Genomic DNA, 19,206 nt, shown 5'->3' on the forward strand with positions numbered 1-19,206 from the left:
CGCGTGGCACCGGTTTAGCCAACCTCGCACAACTTCTCTATACAAAGCAGATACAATAACTCGGCGTGAATCAATGTTTATTCACATACGATATGTGCCAATTACTGAACAGCCAGGATCGCAGCCTGCGTCGGAGCTCTGAAGCAGCCGTATTGCGACGCGCCACCAACGCTGCCGTGGGTAGAGCCGGCGCAGCAGTCAGCTCACTCACTCGTTTGTACGTGCCGATGGTTGCGATTTCCAGATGGGCTCGCTTGGTTTCCGCGCAGACGCTGGAAGAACTTTTTTGTGTGCTTCAACAGTCTTTAATTGCTACAGTTAGTAAACAGCCTCTCAGGGGAGTTGATTGGCGGGACAGCAAGCGACGAACACTCACCAGAAGACAAGGACGCCGTTTTGCGTTTGATGAATGTGCAGAACGTGCGAAGGCCTCGAGTGTGAGAAAACTCGAAAGAGCAAGCTAAAAGTACAATAAAATACCAATATCTGACTGGTGAGTGTTCCGTATCGTTTCCAATTAAGTACTGTAAAAGAGAACAAGTATTGTTCCCTATTTCCCACGTAAGAAAACGTGAGCAACACTGCGGGACTACTTCCAGCAGCGGAGAAAGAGGCGCGCTTAGTTTTCGTAGCCTTCGTTTCGTAACCAAGAAAAGTTGTCCCCGAGTATAGTGGCCTCTCGCGCCAGCACTTGCGCCACTGGAGACAACACACGCATGAAGAATTGGCTCATAGCCATCCACATTACCGCTACAGATGTGGTGGTTAACGGCTCGGCTCTGTACTGAATTATGTAATGCGGAAAAAAACGCTAAAAACATATCCTCACTGTAACAAACATACGTCTTCGAGCGAATAATTCATGTAACAATGCGAACAGCTTTCTAGAAGATTTCGGTTATTCGATTACAGTTACAATTATCGTTGGTGGTTCGAGCTCAGTTTTTGCTCATGTGGTTCACTGTGAATGCTGTCAGACATCTCAGAACGCATTCGAGGGTAGTTCTTCTTTTTTCTCACATTTTAACGAACTTTTCTCCTTCCGCCAACCCCGGGAGGAAAACGGGGCTGTTATTCTGCTAAACATCCATATTTCATTGCCAATTTCTCTATTTCTCTTTTACCAATATTTTCTCTTTTAACTCCGCTAGAGTGTCAGTTACAGATATTTTTTCTTTGTTTATTTAGTGGAAACATTTCCGTGCGGCATAACAAAGTTTGAAGCAAACATATCATAAATACATGTGTGGTTTCTTATGCTCGATGAGGTCCTAGGCGGGTGTGCACATCTACAGCTGGAAGTCAAGGAGGCGGCTTGGATGCAGCCCCCCTTTTGACAAGTGGGCCTTGATGAGCACAGTCCGGCACAACTATAAGAGAGTTGCGGTAGATCTGCGAGAGCAGCTGGCCTGAAGGGATAAGTCGTGACAAGGCTGTTCGACGGTCCGTAGCTCAAGGACAGGTTGCATCTGGCGTCAATGTAACAACACAGGGCTCCGTTTTAATGCCAACTTCCCGCGGCGGCTGAGTCCGGGCGAGAGATGTGATTCACACGAATTTAACAATACGACGTTCTCTCATCCATAGTCCCTGCCTTCCTGTATCTTAGCGTTCGGCTTGACATTTTCCGGTCCTCCCTTCGTCGTGTTTAGAGATCATAGAGAACTCTAAGTTGCCCGCAAAGGCATTGCCGTTTCCAGAATACCGGGTTTCCGGAGAGGTAAACGGCAGTGACAATGCTGCTAGCGTCGTCGTGCAGCCTAAAGGGGAACCAGAGAGGACACAGCTATATTGTTTCTGTGATCTTCCATATTCTGCGTAACTGTACATGACATCTGTAGCAACCGCATAACGGCATACTGTTTACCTGCAATGTTTTAAGGAGTTTACTTCGGTAAATAGATTCACAAAACACAAAAACGATTCAAACAAATTGTGCTTGCGCAAAGTGTCACAAGATCTTGCTGTCGGTGAAGCTGCGGCAGTCGACAGCTCTAATACCGGTATTATGTAAAGGGTGATAGGTTTACGGACAAGCTAAAGCTATCTAGTGCTCACTGGTTCACGCACAATGCAGCATCGTTGCGCGACAAAAGCACATGGTGGCACACTGTCGTTCCTGCCAGGACAAGCATCAGCCAATGACAATCCTAACTTTGTTAACTTCTCAATAAGTGCGCTCGACGCATACTGAGGGTATGTGTCTAGGTTCCCCTTTGGCTTGTGTCTCTTCTGAAGGGCAGTTATTTTTAGGCATCGGGGAAACGCATTCGGGAGAAGGCACGTGTGTGTGATCACCTTCTTTGGTCTTACCGTCCTCATTAGCTTCCTTTTCATGAAATGAACGAATTCTGAAGATCTGCGTGCCAAAACCACAATTTGAGTATGAGACACGCCGTAAGGGGGGACTCTGGGGATCACCAGGGGATCATTAACGCGCCCCCAACGCACAGGACACCCGCGTTTTTACATTCCGCCCCATCGCAAAGCGGCCGCCGCGGCCTGAATTTGATCCCGCGACCTTCTGCTTAGCAGCGCAACACCTTAGCCGCAAAACCATCGCGGCGGGTACCTTTTGATGGCAGTGTCCGCTAACAAAGTGCCATCATGTTACATGTGGCACAGCGATAGTTTACAGCACACGAAAAAAAAAATAACTAGAGGTCCACTTGAACAAGTTGAAAGCGAACCGCATTTCGTTTTCGAAAGAACAAAACGAAAAAAAAAAACTGAACCCATATGATTCAGAATGCAATCTCACACGTGACAATTGTTTTCTGTGTTTTTGTCGCTCCTACTTCTTGCCGGAACCGGCAGGACAAGGTCCATTTTCTCCTCACCCTTTTGTTTATATACCACTAACACTCTCATTGAGGAACATTTCAGCTTCCCCCACCATCCACCTCATCCACTGTGTGAGGGTATAGCGAGATTTAAAGACGCTGCGAAGGAAAGTGCGCAGCTGTCAAACTTGTCAGCCAGAACGAAACCCCGCCAAACACAATGGTCAATACTCGCTAGCGCAGAAAACCATCCTCATGAGCCTATATTCACTGGTAGGACAAAGGCCTCTCGCAGGGACCTCCATTTAGCGCTGTCTTGCGCCAGCTGACACCATCTCACGAACACATATTTTCTAATGCCATTACATTCCATGATTATCTGCCTTCCCGGGCTGCTCTTGCATGTACATGGCAGCCATTCCACCCGCCGTAGTCTCTTATAGTGGCTATGATTATGACTGCTTAGCACGAGGTCGCGGCATGAAATCTCGACAGCGGCGGCCGAATTTTGATGGCGGCGACATGAAAAAGCGCCTGCTTGCCATGCAATGGGTACACGTTAAAGAACCCAAGGTGGTCAAAGTGTATTCGGAGTCCCCTACTGAAGCGTGCCTCATAACCATGTTGTTGATTTGGCACGTGAAATCCGAGGATTTAGTTTTTTAGGCTCCGATTCTGCATCGAATAAAAAGACGGACAAATGAGAAACTTGAAAGGATTGGCACATGTGCAAGCTTGCGTTAACAAGTTCGGAGTCTACGAAGCGACGAGCCCAACATCATTATCTTGTCGGAAACATTTTACTGTAGTGACGCTCAACCACTCCAGTCTCAAAGATGACCTCACTCACCCTTCTGTATTGCGGGGTCTTTGGAGTCCGGGAGACTTTCCTCCTGCTCCTCCTCGGTGCAGAACTTGCATATCCGTCTCAGACCGAGCGACACCTGAAAAGACTGTCTTAGTTAACTAGTGTCCTCGGTGCAAGATGTGTTCAACGTTAGCTTAGAAGACCGTGCCTGATTGCACGCGTCACGTTGCGGCCAACTCGCTAACCAGTGCGTGCGTCATTGGGCGGCGTACGTGACGGTTGCCGAGGTGGTGGCGCCACGCCGTGAGCGTATGAAATGAGTGCGTTGACGACGTTCCGAGGCCTACAAACGGTATAATGATTTCGCGTTCCCCACATGTAAGCAGTCTTAAGCGTCTGCCCAATTTGTCAAGGCCATGGCAACCACGTAAAGTTTTCGCCTTACGTGGCTGGTGGATGCCCTGACTACGAAAGGGCGTGCACCGTGGTGTGGTACGCGCACAGCTCCTCACGAAGAATGCAAATGCGCGTGTGCATGGAAAGATTTTGCTAGCGGAGGGACCGCGATCGCTGCCCCAGCTTTGGCAGGGCCGCTAAGCAAAGCGTGGTGGTGCGTCTACTTCGCTTCGTACGTATTGCAGCCGAAAGCACTGCGCATTTCAGGAGACCTCCACGCGCAGGCTGATCATGTGCCATCGACACCAGGACGGCACGACGGTGGTGGCGGCGCCGACGGCGCGAACGCGGCTACCAGAACGAAGTCCACTCGTGAATCCTACGGAGAGAGAATCGCTGCAACTCACCAGGCTCCTCATGCGCAGGGAGTTGGCCAGCATGTTGGTGATCATGTCGGTCAGCGACAGTAAGTAAAGGCACGAGAAGGACAGCGTCGGTGTCAACGTGTCTGTCCCTCCCACAGCAGCCAAAAGCCCGAACAGGATTATGGTCAACTGCATTGAGACAACGAAGAAAACGAAGCTTGTTGTGTGTTGTGTAATGTCATGGGAAAACCACTTGGACTTATAGTAGCGAAGCGTTGCAAGATATTTACTCTTCTTGAGTGACTGCATGGCATCTTACGTTAGGGCAATTTCTAGTCTTGCACCCTTGTGCTGCTTGCAATGTGCTAAATTTTGTCATTTACTCTGCGTGATGAGTCAAGCATTATGAACAGAGTGAATATTATTGAAGTCGCCATCGCAATCCACCAAAAGAAAGAAAAAAGTATCAAGCAGGCAAACAAACACACAGAGAAACAAGAAAACAAAACGTGCTTTAACATGTATTCGATTCGCCAACGCTTTGAAACATTTAACTGTTGTTCCCGTTGAAATGTAGCGAGTCCTCGTAATGAATCAGTTAATTCGAAATATTCTACTTGAAAATTTCAGAGCCCCCATCATGATGCATGCCTTTAAAAGTAGGTTGTTCAAGATTCAGTGGCGCCGGACTGCGCTTGGACTAAAGTGTGATGCCGGCAATGCGCGCAGGACAGCCCTGTCCAACAATGCGAAGTGAGCCTTGGCGTCTTTCGCATCAAGTTGGTTAAGCAATGAGTGCCATATACACGAAGACCACTGCACCATGAGACGGCAGCTCTTTGAACTAACTGCATGACGCTGTGTGGTTGGAAAAATGACAGAAGAGTATTTCTTCCGACGTGCGTGAGCAGCCGCCTCGTACGTCAGTTATCATGCACGCAAAATTGCCGTGCGACTGGCCGCTGGAGCCACTTTACCTACATTTGCGGGCTTCTTTCACCCTCGGAAAACAAAAGAAAAACTGTTATGGAGCACGTATTGAGCAACAGAAAGCTGTATCGGGAGCTTTTCATGTCGCTCTACAATATTTCCATTGACACTTTTCATCTAACTATATCATTTGATCAACTAATTAAGACTAATTACTTAATTAGGCGGAATGAAAAAAAAATAATTTGGGTATCTCCAAGTGACGGAAAAAAACGTTAGCTTGGTTCTGTCCGGCTACGTGGCATTGGCATTTTTTTAAACTCTGGCTAAGGTTAGCTGGGACACCCTGTATACAACCGGCGTTTTGCTTGAGTCTGAGTTTTGCTCGAGCAAAACGCCATAGGACAACTCTACAGTATGCTCCACGTAAATAGGAGACACATGCCATGGAAGACGTGGAGCTGTAGATCGAGTCCATGACACCGTCCAGCATGTTTGTGCGCAGAAGTACGGCCAGCTCGGCGTCTCGCGTCCGTCCCACGGCGCCCAGGTAGGCGTCCTCCCAGGCGTACAGCTTTACCACGCGGACCGAGGACAGCAGGTCCGTGGTGCTCTTCAGACGCTCATCGCGGAACCGCATCACTCGTTTCTGTAGCATGGAATGGCAATAAAAAAAAGAGGAAAAAAGAATGAAGCAAAAAAAGAAAAGAACAGAATGATGCGCCAATCCGCGAGGTGTGTGTAGTTTGATGAAATACTAAAAAAATCCCGTCTGGCCGATTGGATTGCTATCTTCCTTTCTAAACGGCCCCAATACGTCAATATTTTTTTATTTAGGCTTGTAGCGCAGCTCAGAAAGAGCAAAAAGGAGGGGGTAAGGGGGAATGAAAGGGAAGGGAGAACAGAGTGACCGCTCACTCTGTTCTCCGTTTCCTTTGGTTACCCCTTCCACCCTCCTTTTTGCTTTTTCTGAGCTGCGCTACAAGCCTAAAGAAGTTATGACCTGCCAACTCGCCCAAACTGCCACGCTTTTGACCCAATACGTCGACTTTAGTTCAACAAGGTCACCCATACTTGAAGTAGGCTCTGGGGTTCCTCAAGGATCCCTCCTGGCTCCTTTATTGTTTTTAATGTATGTCAATGACCTCCCAAAAAATGTTGCTTCCAGCATCCGCCTTAATGCTGACGATTTCGTCGTATACGACGTGATTGGCTCTGCGACTAGTTAGAAGCGACTGAACGATTCCTTTGCTTCTTTCGGTCCTTGGTGTGAAAAATAGAAAATGAACATTAATTAAAAAAACCGGTTTTGTTCTTCACGAAAAGAGCAGCACCTGTAATTGCGACGTATTCCTTGAATAGATCATCTTTGACCAGAGTTCGACAATACAAATACCTTGGCGTAACATTTGCTCACAATCTCTCATGGACTACACACATTGACAAAACATCTTCAAAGACCCTGAAATAACTTCGATACCTACGTCGTATCATACAAAAGGCTCCGAAGGCAACTAAACTCTTAATGTATAAAACTCTTGCTCACCCCGTTATCGATGTTGGCGCCATTCTGATAACCGAAATAACATAATCAAACTAGAAGCAGTTCAGAAAAAAGCCGTCTGTTTCATTTTTCACCACTATTTTTCACCCTAGTCTACCCTTCCTACGCCGAAACTAACGTTACTTTCACTGCGTCGTGATGTGGAATAATTAAAATTATTGCACAGTTGAATTAACAAGGCCTGTCGTATTTCCAACACAGCTTGCATATCTTTCACCAAGCCTTCTTTGCACGCGTAACTTCCACGAGCTTAATCTGAACCCTTTCTATGCCCGTACAAATATATTCAAGTACAGCTTCTTTCTCCGCACAATAGAAGTATGAAATTCCTTACCTGGCTGCCTTCGTTCACTACGGATAAGCGAAATCGAAGGTGCTCTCTATGAAAACCAGTATGTGTAACTGCTTAAATTAGGTCTAGTTTATAGTTTAGGTGTATGTATTTCGCTGTTTCGGTGCTTTTAAGAATCAATAAAAACGGTTTTCCAGTTCTTTGACTGTGGTACAAGTGTTGTAAGAGTCATTGTTGATTTCACTTTATTTTTTTGTTCACCACTGTTCTACCCACTCCTGCAGTAGCCCTCATATGGGGCTGCAGTATGTACAATTAAATAAAATAAATAAAATGTCGACATTAGCACGAAGCTACAACTGAAACTCATACAGGTATTTAGAAAGATAGCATCACAGTTAAAAAATAAAGAATAAAGAGAAGATCATCATATTCCATGGTTTCAAGCTGTCACTCGCGCCTTTCCGGGGCAGACACTTTATTGGCAGAGCTAGACAGGATGCCGGCAGACAGCGAGGTGGGCCATTAAGAGACATATCGAAGAACGGCAGCATTGGCTTAACAAATTAGTGAGGCGACTTTTGCAAGAATACTTTGCGCTACTTTAGGTGATGGCTAATTGGTATTTGAAGGAAGTGTGCTATATGAATACCATATGGTAGGGACAAAACAACGTTGACCTGTATCAACAAGGAATACGCAGGTATAATTTGTTTCTTGGCTAATGTTCACTTCGAGTGGGCTAAGATCACAGAAGGGCGGAATGTTTCAGGACCAACTTTCTGAGTAGCGCAAGTTTCGAAATTGAAGTAGGGATCACTCACTCACTCACTCACTCACTTCAATCACTCGCTCCTTACCCACAGCGCGTTCTGCAGCACCGACGTCGGGAAGGGCAAGAAGAGGACTCACTCACTCACTCACTCACTCACTTCAATCACTCGCTCCTTACCCACAGCGCGTTCTGCAGCACCGACGTCGGGAAGGGCAAGAAGAGGACTCACTCACTCACCCACTCACTTCAATCACTCGCTCCTTACCCACAGCGCGTTCTGCAGCACCGACGTCGGGAAGGGCAAGAAGAGGACTCACTCACTCACTCACTTCAATCACTCGCTCCTTACCCACAGCGCGTTCTGCAGCACCGACATCGGGAAGGGCAAGAAGAGGACTCACTCACTCACTCACTCACTCACTCACTCACTTCAATCACTCGCTCCTTACCCACAGCGCGTTCTGCAGCACCGACGTCGGGAAGGGCAAGAAGAGGACTCACTCACTCACTCACTCACTCACTCACTCACTCACTCACTTCAATCACTCGCTCCTTACCCACAGCGCGTTCTGCAGCACCGACGTCGGGAAGGGCAAGAAGAGGACTCACTCACTCACTCACTCACTCACTCACTCACTCACTCACTCACTCACTTCAATCACTCGCTCCTTACCCACAGCGCGTTCTGCAGCACCGACATCGGGAAGGGCAAGAAGAGGACTCACTCACTCACTCACTCACTCACTCACTCACTTCAATCACTCGCTCCTTACCCACAGCGCGTTCTGCAGCACCGACGTCGGGAAGGGCAAGAAGAGGACTCACTCACTCACTCACTCACTCACTCACTCACTCACTCACTTCAATCACTCGCTCCTTACCCACAGCGCGTTCTGCAGCACCGACGTCGGGAAGGGCAAGAAGAGGACTCACTCACTCACTCACTCACTCACTCACTCACTCACTCACTCACTCACTCACTTCAATCACTCGCTCCTTACCCACAGCGCGTTCTGCAGCACCGACGTCGGGAAGGGCAAGAAGAGGACTCACTCACTCACCCACTCACTTCAATCACTCGCTCCTTACCCACAGCGCGTTCTGCAGCACCGACGTCGGGAAGGGCAAGAAGAGGACTCACTCACTCACTCACTCACTCACTCACTCACTCACTCACTCACTTCAATCACTCGCTCCTTACCCACAGCGCGTTCTGCAGCACCGACGTCGGGAAGGGCAAGAAGAGGACTCACTCACTCACTCACTCACTCACTCACTCACTCACTCACTCACTCACTCACTCACTCACTCACTCACTCACTCACTCACTCACTCACTTCAATCACTCGCTCCTTACCCACAGCGCGTTCTGCAGCACCGACGTCGGGAAGGGCAGGAAGAGGACGATCATGAGCCACACCGCGCATCCTAGCGCCGGCACGGTCCCGGCGCGAATGGCGAGCAGCCCCAGCACCAGCGGCATGCACAGTGAGCCAATCACGGGAAGCGGGAACTGCAGCATGCTGGCCCCCAGCTGCGCGCAGTCCACGCCGAGCACGGAGACCACGTAGCCAGACGGGTTGCGAGTCAGTGCGGACGGCGACAGGCGCGTCATCTGCGACCAGGGTAAGCCGGAGAAAAGAGGTATTACAAAGAGGGTTTTTTTTTACAGCAACCACCTTTTAAATCTGCATTCGGCACAAACCTTATCCATCTCGCTGACCACCTATAAAATAAATAAATAAATCCTTAATTCCATGCGACCTGCGTTCGTCTAACCCCGCGGAATGACGTACGGCTAGGAACCCGACCCTTGGGAATATGCCGAAAGCTGGCGCAACCATCGCGGGTCGTGGTGGTGGCGCTTACAATAATGTGAATAAAGAAATGAGAAGGAAAACTCCGTAGGATAACACAAAGGGCAGTACCTTCCTATTTGAGGCTCGAGCTGGCTGTCTAAGGAGGAGAACATAACGCAGCAAATACTAGCAACCATATGAGGCGTGTGTGTAGCGCGATCCGGAGACCGCTGAGCACATCCTAACCGAAGACGAAGCGATTGACTCGGTGGCCCCCGCAGGAAACGTACATCTTCCTGGAGTGCTTAGGTATAAAGTGAACGGAAGCATGCACTGGTCAGCAGCCTAGATAAACAAGAGACATTTAGAGTATTGGTAGAAAAAAGAGAAAAAAAAGAAGCAGGGAAGAGATTCATATACGACCAGATCCGTTACAGGCAGGTGTAGCGGTACAAGTTAGAGAAATTTTGAGAAAGATAAAAATATTAAGGAGATGCATGCAAAAATGCTAGAATGAGAAGCTTGTATAGCATACATCGATTAACTCGAGTAGGCTAGCTAGGTGACTATTTGTCATCACCAAGTGTCAAAGGGGATGCCAGTAAATCGTCATCATCGTCATCATCAGCGGTCGGAGACAGAAGGCCAGGGTGCTTCCCCGCAGGGAATCCCACCCCCTCCCTACCTCTCCCCCAGAAAAAAAAAAGAAGAGACGGAGAAGTAGAAGATAGTGCCACTTCGGCCACGAAAAAATTTCCACCCTTTTATGGCTGGGATTCCCGAAGCCACTCGGATCGGCGTTTGAAGCTAAAGAAACCCGGTACCGAGTTATACAGAAGGAGATCCTTTTCGTTGAAGTCATTCGAAATGTTTTGGTTCTAAAGAGTTGATTCAGTGTACCCAAGTTCAACATAACCACGTATTATTGTGCAGGCTGTTTCCTGAAGAATAGGTCACCTCGATGACCGAATTGGTGATGACCTTATTGGCGATGAAGTAATTGGTGCGGCATATCTTTGTTATTCAGACAGGTAGGCAGCTGTGTGTGTAGTTGGCATCATGCGGAAAAGGGGAACTTCTCAGGCCATGTAAGGAAATGCGTAGGGCTGATAACCGTTTGTCTATTAGAGTTACTGAATGGGTGCCAAGGTAAGAGAAGTGCACTTGCGGGGGGGGGGGGGGGGGTGACGCCAGAGAATTACGTCGTGAAATTAGGAAATTCGCAGGGCATAAAATGGGATCGGCTACCACAAGAAAGAAACAGTTTGAGATCGCTGAAATGAGACCTTCGTCTTGCAGTTGGATCGTGGAAGAAGGAAACTGAGGAGAGGCCCTACCCCCTCCGCGCGCTAGGAGAAAAGTGTGGAGGAAATGACGTAGTAGGTTCTCCTTTGTTTTGCTGTTTTTTTATTTCTTTGCTGTAGTGGCCCACAATTCGGGCCACAATTCGGGCCACAATGGCGGCTTTGTTATTGTTCTGTGCGCTCGCACGTGTTGCTCCGTAGGTTGTGTACCGTGGCAAAGGCGCCGTGCGGGCAGGTTTCCGTTGGTCACCGTGTTTTGTTGGGCTGCGTTATCTGGACCGTGCTCTACCGGATGTTGCTGTGGCCAGGTGGGACAGGAGGAGCTAAAGTTCGCGAAATGAGCGCGCATGCAACGCTGTACGCAAAGTACCGCGCCACGGCAATGGCAACGGGCGAAGGAATATCCGCGGGAAATTTTACCCTCTTTGGCGGAATCATGCTAACGTGCTAACGATTGTTTGGTATTGCTGCGGAGCGCGCGGGTCCGAGCAGCACGGTTGCGCGCAGCGCGGCGTGGTTTCGCGAGTAATGTAAACAAGAGAGGAGAGCGGGCCCGATAGGCGGAGCAACGCCATGAGCAACGCCAACTTCCGGCTTCACTTTCGCTTCACAAAGAGTGACGTCAGGGCCTCGCCTGAGTTTCCTTCCTCCGTGAGTTGGATGGATATGAATTAGATGATGATTAGGATGGTGATGATGATGATGATTATGATTATGGCGACGATGATGATGATGATTATTATGGTGATGATGATTATGATTATGACGACGATGATGATGATGATGATGATGATGATGATGCTGATGATGATTATGATGATGATGATGATGATGATGCGGTTTGCTATTACCGCGTTTAGTTGTACAGGCCGCCGCGTGCGGAAGGCTTCGCGTGAGTAATGGGCAAGTGACACAGTGTGACGTGCACCACCGCGAATGCACACGTATACCTTTGCGAAGATGGCGGCCTGGAGCATGGAACGCACACGCATGCACATTCGCAGTGACACGTGCGTTTGGTAGGAGCACAGCACCAGGTCTGCCACCGAGGCAGCCGCGAACAGCACCGCCGACGTGGCCCTGTGCCAGTCGCTGGGCGCTTCGATAAGGGACCTGCGCACGCCGTCAATCAGGAGTGTTCAGCCACTTCGGATGTTGCATGCCCATTTGCACAGCATGGGAGCGACTTATCGTGCCCTCCCATTTTTTTTTCTGTATACTTTCACACTCGCCGCACTGAACCGGCTTTTGTCGCAGCTGTTTGCAAACTGTAAAGGCAAGAAGCTCACACAACAGCCTCTACCTGACGCATTTTTTTTTTTCTGAAGTTTCATTCGAATTAGTGGTGCCAGCCCTGACGTAAGAAATAATAAACAAAGGAAAATAGGTCAAGAGTTACTGGCTTCTGGCATGATAATTCTGAAAGTTTTTCCAATAAAGTTAACTCACTTGGCTCCACTGTTGGGCATCCCTTCTCTAATGTGACCGTCATTTCTCATTGCACATTTACGTCCGTTGACGGGCCCTCACAAGTGCGAGGTGATTGGGATGATTCCCTATGGCGCGTATTGAGTGGCGCTTCATATTTCGGGTTTTACCACGGAGCGAACGTTTATAACTTAAGCAAACTAAAAAAAAAACGGAACCAACTTAAACCAATCACCGCAGCGCCAACGAGACGGACGCAAGAAATTTCAGCGGACGAACAAGAAAGGAGACATTGCGTATTGCGTTCCTCCTGGCACTGTTCCTCGCTTGCGTCACGTTAACGCAATGCTTGTTGCAGCAGCAGGTGGGCAGAGACCATAGCATCAGAACAATGTTCCGCTTGGACATCAACCGTTCCTCCCTTGTGGCGTCTAAGCTTGTTGCAGGGCAAGGGTGGTCAATGGTGGGACAGCGGTAGACCCGCCGTGGTTGCTCAGTGGCTATGGTGTTGGGCTGCTGAGCACGAGGTTGCGGGATCGAATCCCGGCCACGGCGGCCCCATTTCGACGGAGGCGAAATGCGAACACACCCGTGTACTTAGATTTAGGTGCACGTTAAAGAACCCCAGGTGGTCGAAACTTCCGGAGCCCCCCCCCAACTACGGCGTGCCTCATAATCAGAAAGTGGTTTTGGCACGTAAAACCCCATAACTTAATTTTTTCCATGGAGGAGCGGTCGTCCGAGATTCACTCACTCGAGAATCGGCACCTTGATGATCACGCATCCGAAGTAGCTGAGGGTGCTTACGACTGTCCACAGGACGTCAATCCAGAGTACCCGCACGATCGTGGCGACAAAACGGCCCGTGGTTGTCGCCTTTTGCCTGCGGTGAGGAAGAGAGTACAACAGTCTGTAATTCAACAAGCGTTATTTGGTCTAGTACACCGACGTGAACAGGTATGCTAAAGTAAAGGCAGGATTTACCTTTTTTTTTTTTCGATAGATATGTAGAGTTGACACTGGGGTCACATGCTTTTTTGCGCGCTTCGCCACCAAAGGAATGGGTTTTGACAGTTATGGGAGCAGTTTCGCCTGTCGTTGACTTAATATTGTGACAGGCTGACGAAGAAGACGTTTAAGGTTAGTCTGCAGAAGACGACGCTATTAACTTAGCGAGCTTACTGCCATCTTGTTAGCCGCTGCAGTTATGGTAAATATTCTGTCATTATTCCGTAAATATTATTTCGTACTTCTCTTTTCCACGTAACATTTTATTTAGCCCCACCTCAAGGGAGCAATCACGTCTCCCTTGCCCAAAATGTTACCATTACGAATGTAGTTTGCTAAAATTTAGAATTCTATTTTCTTTTATCATCGTTCTTACACATTGGATCACGGATGCTCATTTAATGGGAGCAGAAAGGCATTTCTCACCCCTTCTCTCGAATAGTGAATAGGTTGGTGCGCGTCTGATCTCCTCGAATATGAGCTTTTGTGACGCCTTGCTGCTTCACGAAAGTGACTTGGCTATATTATTATTATTATTATTATTGTTATTATTATTATTATTATTATTATTATTATTATTAGACTGTAGTTGAAATGTAGTTAAAGAGACTGTAGTTGAACTGCAAAACTCCGTACAGTTCCTGTCTTCAGCCTATGACACTGTTGTGATAGAGACAAAAAGAGTCTGACTCGGCCTTGAAAAGCCTAGAAACTAAGGTGGTGTCGCTGACAGAAACAGTGAATACCCAATCCACTATGATTGTTCAGTTGCGGGCTGATATAAATGACTATGAGCAGTATAACAGGCTATCGAACCTTGAGCTACACGGGCTTCCATTTTCACCGGGAGAAAACTTGCGAACTGCTATCGCGGATCTCGCACAGAAGCTAGAAATAATAGATTTTGAACACCGTGGCATAGTTGGCGATCCACCGTCTGCCTGCCAGAAAAGATAAAACGCCCATCATGCTCATTAGATTTTCGTCCCCGTTCATGCGGGACACTTGGCTAGCGGCTCGTGGCAAGCTTCGTGCCTTGGCACAAAAGAAAAACGTACATGCTATGTATCTCAATGCAAACCTGACCCACGCTACTAAGCAACTTTTTTGGAAAACTCGATCTAAATGCAAATAAAACAGCTATAAGTTTGTCTGGGTAAGGAATGCAAAGATCTTTGCACGAAAGCAAAACGGAGGCCCTGTCATCAGGATTGCCTCCGTCACTAACATCGATAAGATGATTTAAACTCATGGCGATAAACTATATTCCTCTCCCGGACTTCGGTTCATTTGGATCTATCGTGAAAAACTGTGATAAGCCTTCTTTTTCAGTCGTTCACATAAACATAAGAAGCATAAGAAAATACTGGGATCAGTTCCTTGTCGATGTTACTGACATCATGGCCTTAGTGGATGCATTTATACTGTCGGAATTAAATTTTCAAGATTGTATGTTGCCGCAGTTCCGTCTACCGAATTACCAAGAACACTTTTTCACCAGAACGGCCAGGAGAGGTGGTGGAATAGCAGTTTTCATCAAGTCTAAATTGCTAACTACAATTACGACGTTTACTTTTACGGGGGCGGAAAGCCTCGCCTTCCGCTTGGAAAATTCTAACGTGGCTTTGTTGTTGGCTCCGATTTATCGTCCCCCATCCGAACAAGTGCAAACATGTTTGAATGAACTAAGGCGAAATCTCAGTTGTCTACCTCCTAATTTGAACGTTTGTCTCATCGGAAACATTAACATAGACATTTTAAACTCTGAGGAAGCCATGGTTACCAATTACTTGAACATCATAGCTGACTATGGCATTGAGTCAGTTGTTAACGAGGCTATACGAGAGGAGCTTCTTTTGTCTTGTGTTGTGACTTCCTGTATTGACCACGTGATGTCCGTTCAATAGATTTTTCGAATATCAATTCCGTCCGAGTGACAAAAAGGCTGGCGGACCACTATTATATAGGATGCCAGCTTTCATTCCCAAGTTTCCAGCCATCCCAAAGTAAAGAATCCCAATGCATTGAAATATTTGATTGCTTTAAATTCGACCGACTAGTTTCCCACTATGACTGGAATGCAATGTTAACAAATAGCTGTCCGAACGGTGTATATATCAGTTTTATAGTGGCGATTCCCGATTTAAAGAAGACATGTAGAAAAAGTCTTGGTCCGAAAGCGAAGACCACACCTATACTGGCTGAGCAATCGGATAATAAAAGCTACTGAAGAAAAGAAAAACCTGTGGAAGCGGTGTCGACAGCACCCTGATGACGAAACGCTAAAACGTCTCCATCGAGAAGCCCGGAACAAAGTTATAGCACTGATGCGCTGTTCTAAGAGCAACTACTATCGTAATAAATTTTTTTCGTCGCGTTATATACCCGCTAAAATGTGGTCCCTGGTAAATGAGCTTAGATGCTCTTATCTATGTACGCATTTGCACCCGATAGCAAAAATTTTCGGATCTATCAATCAAAATCTGGCGGACAGCTTTAATGATTTCTTTTCTTCGGTTTGCGCTGATAATGATGGAGCCACTAATCCTATTGGTCACAACGGTGGTCTTGGTTCAATACTAGATTCGGCATTTCTTCCACCAATAACTAAACAAGACTAACATCGATTGTTGCATCGATCTGGAAAAAGCCGCGCTGTCGGTCTTGATGGCATATCGACAGAAGACATATGTTGCAACGTCAGAGTTCTGGCCTATCCGCTTCTTTTTATCTTTAATAGAATCCTTCATGATTGGATAATACCAGATGCACTCAAGAGAGCACACGTGACCCCGATATTTAAGGGCGGAGATGCTTCGAAGCCAGATAACTATCGCCCCATCTCCGTTCTTCCTTTCTTAGCGCAACTGTTGGAAAGACATGTGCTTGAAACGACTGAGGGGTTCGTTTTAAAACATAACATCTTATCATCTTCCCAGTATAGCTTCGTGTCTGGTAGAAGCACGCATGCGCCTTTTGAAGAACTCCCGGATGTTCTATATGAAACATTTGAACTTAACCAGGTAGCGTGTGCGCTTTTTTTAGATATATCTAAGGCTTTCGAATCAGTAAGCCACAACATTCTGTGTGCTAAACTACACAATTACGGGTTTGGGGGATATTTCCATGCATTTATACGAAACTACCTGGTAAATCGGTCTCAGATGCTATCTGTTGGCGACCAAAAGAGTTCTTTACGGTTACTTAACGCAGGGGTCCCACAGGGTTCCGTTTTGTCTCCGCTTCTTTCTAATTTGTACGCTTGTGACTTGACATAGGTAAATACTTCATGTACGATTTTCCAGTATGCAGATGATACGTTGCTTGTTTCTAAGCACATACAGTACGAAACAGCTGTCGGTTTCCTTCAAAGCGACATAAAAAATGTGATGAACTGGTTTAAAAAAAAAACGCATAAAGGTCAGTGCTCGAAAAACTCGATTTGTATGTTTCAGAAATCCGTTAAAGGCTCTTGTAACAAGTCAACATGTCTTCCTTCACGGTTCTGATTGCTTAGACTGTGTTTGTGACCTAGCACAATATGCGGATAGTGTCAGTACCTTGGAGTATACTTTGGGGCTGACTTTTCATGGAATATTCAAATGGCTCAATTTTGTGCGCGATTACGCAATGTTGCATGTCTCCTTTACCGTATAAGGAGTTATGCACCTACCAAGATTACAAAAGTGATAGTGCATGCTTTAGGCTACTGGCATATAAGGTACGGCATTTGCTGTTTTTTTAATTGCAGCGGATTTTGGAAACATCAAATTGACAGCCCATTCAAAAAAAACATACTAAAAAGTGTTGCGTACAACCAAACCGCGGATAATTTATTTCGTCATGTAGAAATGCCCGATCTTGCGTCTTTGTTTCGTTCGACAATTGTGATGCGTTATTTCTGGAGCAATGCTTTCCGAAAAACTGTCCATAAAAGCGTTGCTTTACGTAGTCATCCCAGATATGTAGTTCCTCGGACAAGAACTCGTTATAGACAAGGACAAAGACGGTACTATATCCCCCACCTGTTCAATAACCTTCCCAGTGCTACCCGCCGTGGTTGCTCAGTGGCTATGGTGTTAGGCTGCTGAGCACAAGGTCGCGGGATCGAATCCCGGCCACGGCGGCCGCATTTCGATGGGGGCGAAATGCGAAAACACCCGTGTGTTTAGATTTAGGTGCACGTTAAAGAGCCCCAGGTGGTCGAAATTTCCGGAGTCCCCCACTACGGCGTGCCTCATAATCAGAAAGTGGTTTTGGCACGTAAAACCCCATAATATTTAAACCTTCGCAGTGCTGTACTGGATCAGACAAATTTGCCGGGATTAAAAAAGGCCATCAAAGCAATGATAGAATAGTTTTCAGATGTGTAAAGTCTATTCTGTTGTAGTGTGATCTTCGCCAAAATGAATGTAAGGCTGTTTCCGATGTTTTCACGATTTTCGTTTTTTTTTTTTTTCGATAGGTTGTAACCTTGTTTACATACTGTGCCATATGTTTATTCAGTTGTAATGGCTGTTGTGTGCGACGTGAGTGAGTGAGTGAATAAACTTTTATTTGGTCCAGCAAAGCGCGATAAAACGCGCGCCCGGCTTAGCCCACGACGGGACTGACAGATCTAGTCTGCCGGCCCGATCGCGGGCGCGCTCGACGGCCAGGATTTGGTCCTCAAAGACGGGACTTCGCAGGAGCACGTCCCACTCTTCCTTGGTGAACTTCGGGCCCAGCGACCCGCACTCCCAGAGCATATGAGGCAACGTAGCTACCTCACCACAGGCCACGCAAGAACAATACGGATAAATCTCTGGATATATGCTATTAAGGGACGCCGGATTTGGGTACGAGTTCGTTTGCAGAAGTCTTAGTGTGACCGCCTGCGGCCTGCTTAGCTTGGAGTGAGGCGGGGGGAAAACCCTTCTCTCTAAGTAAAAGAATTTCGGGATTTCGTTGTGTGTGAGAGGAGCGTCTCTGTGTCCGGGGGGACTGTTCTTCAGTTGTAGAACTAATACATGCTAATGACGAAGTCACGGCACTCGCGAATATTCAAGCAGCCTTTGGACAGTAAGGAAAAGAATCAGTCTTCGCAGTTTTAGACATTGGGATAATACAGGTAATTCAAGCACGCAGAAAATTTTGCTAACACAATCCGTTCGGGAATACCACGTTATATCGAACCTCGGGGCTTTCCTTGCACTTATTTGTTTTGGTTGATTAACGTAGTACGAATTGTCTCTTTTTACCATGCTCTAACATTGGTGTCATGCAGGTCAAGCACATGGCTAGCTTAACAAATTAAGCTTGCTTTATTTTTCACTAAAGGAGCCATATCGTCTGCTGCAATTGCACAGGTTTTTTGTAATCTGGGGTTTTCAGCCCCACATTAAGATAATGGGATGAAACGTGTAAGCGTACACGCACCTAAACGGAATCATCCAATAGTTCCCATATCACCCCCTCCCTCCCCCAACCCCTTGCCACTGCTAATGCAAAAATTATGTCGCTTTACTTTGCTATTAAACAAATATACTCCTATCAACGTATTTCATCTCTGCCGTGGGGCTACGCCGCCATGCTACGTGCTGCTATGTATTGATCTCGGCTCCTCAGTAAAGTTTCACAGCACACTAACAACACGAGACAGGACGACAACATAGACGACACCCGTGTCTGTTAGAGTGTTACGATGCTACGTACACAAGTGAGTGCAACTCCTCGAAAGCTTGTGGTGTCAATTTTTACGCCTTTCTAAATATT

General features: G+C 47.1%; 1 protein-coding gene across 1 annotated transcript in view; it reads right to left on the bottom strand.

Moving 5' to 3' along the window:
• Positions 1 to 19,206, bottom strand: part of LOC126528135 (ATP-binding cassette sub-family C member 3-like) — a 109,847-nt gene that overhangs the window by 40,954 nt on the left and 49,687 nt on the right. The window contains exons 11-16 of the mRNA XM_072284544.1: positions 13,199 to 13,354; positions 11,967 to 12,129; positions 9,271 to 9,543; positions 5,590 to 5,931; positions 4,395 to 4,541; positions 3,634 to 3,727 (exon numbers count right to left, since the gene is read on the bottom strand). Of these exons, the coding sequence (XP_072140645.1) occupies positions 3,634 to 3,727; positions 4,395 to 4,541; positions 5,590 to 5,931; positions 9,271 to 9,543; positions 11,967 to 12,129; positions 13,199 to 13,354 (1,175 nt within the window). The remainder of the gene's footprint in view (positions 1 to 3,633; positions 3,728 to 4,394; positions 4,542 to 5,589; positions 5,932 to 9,270; positions 9,544 to 11,966; positions 12,130 to 13,198; positions 13,355 to 19,206) is intronic.

The sequence above is a fragment of the Dermacentor andersoni genome, chromosome 9 (assembly GCF_023375885.2).
Source record: "Dermacentor andersoni chromosome 9, qqDerAnde1_hic_scaffold, whole genome shotgun sequence".
Classification (NCBI taxonomy): Eukaryota; Metazoa; Arthropoda; class Arachnida; order Ixodida; family Ixodidae; genus Dermacentor; species Dermacentor andersoni.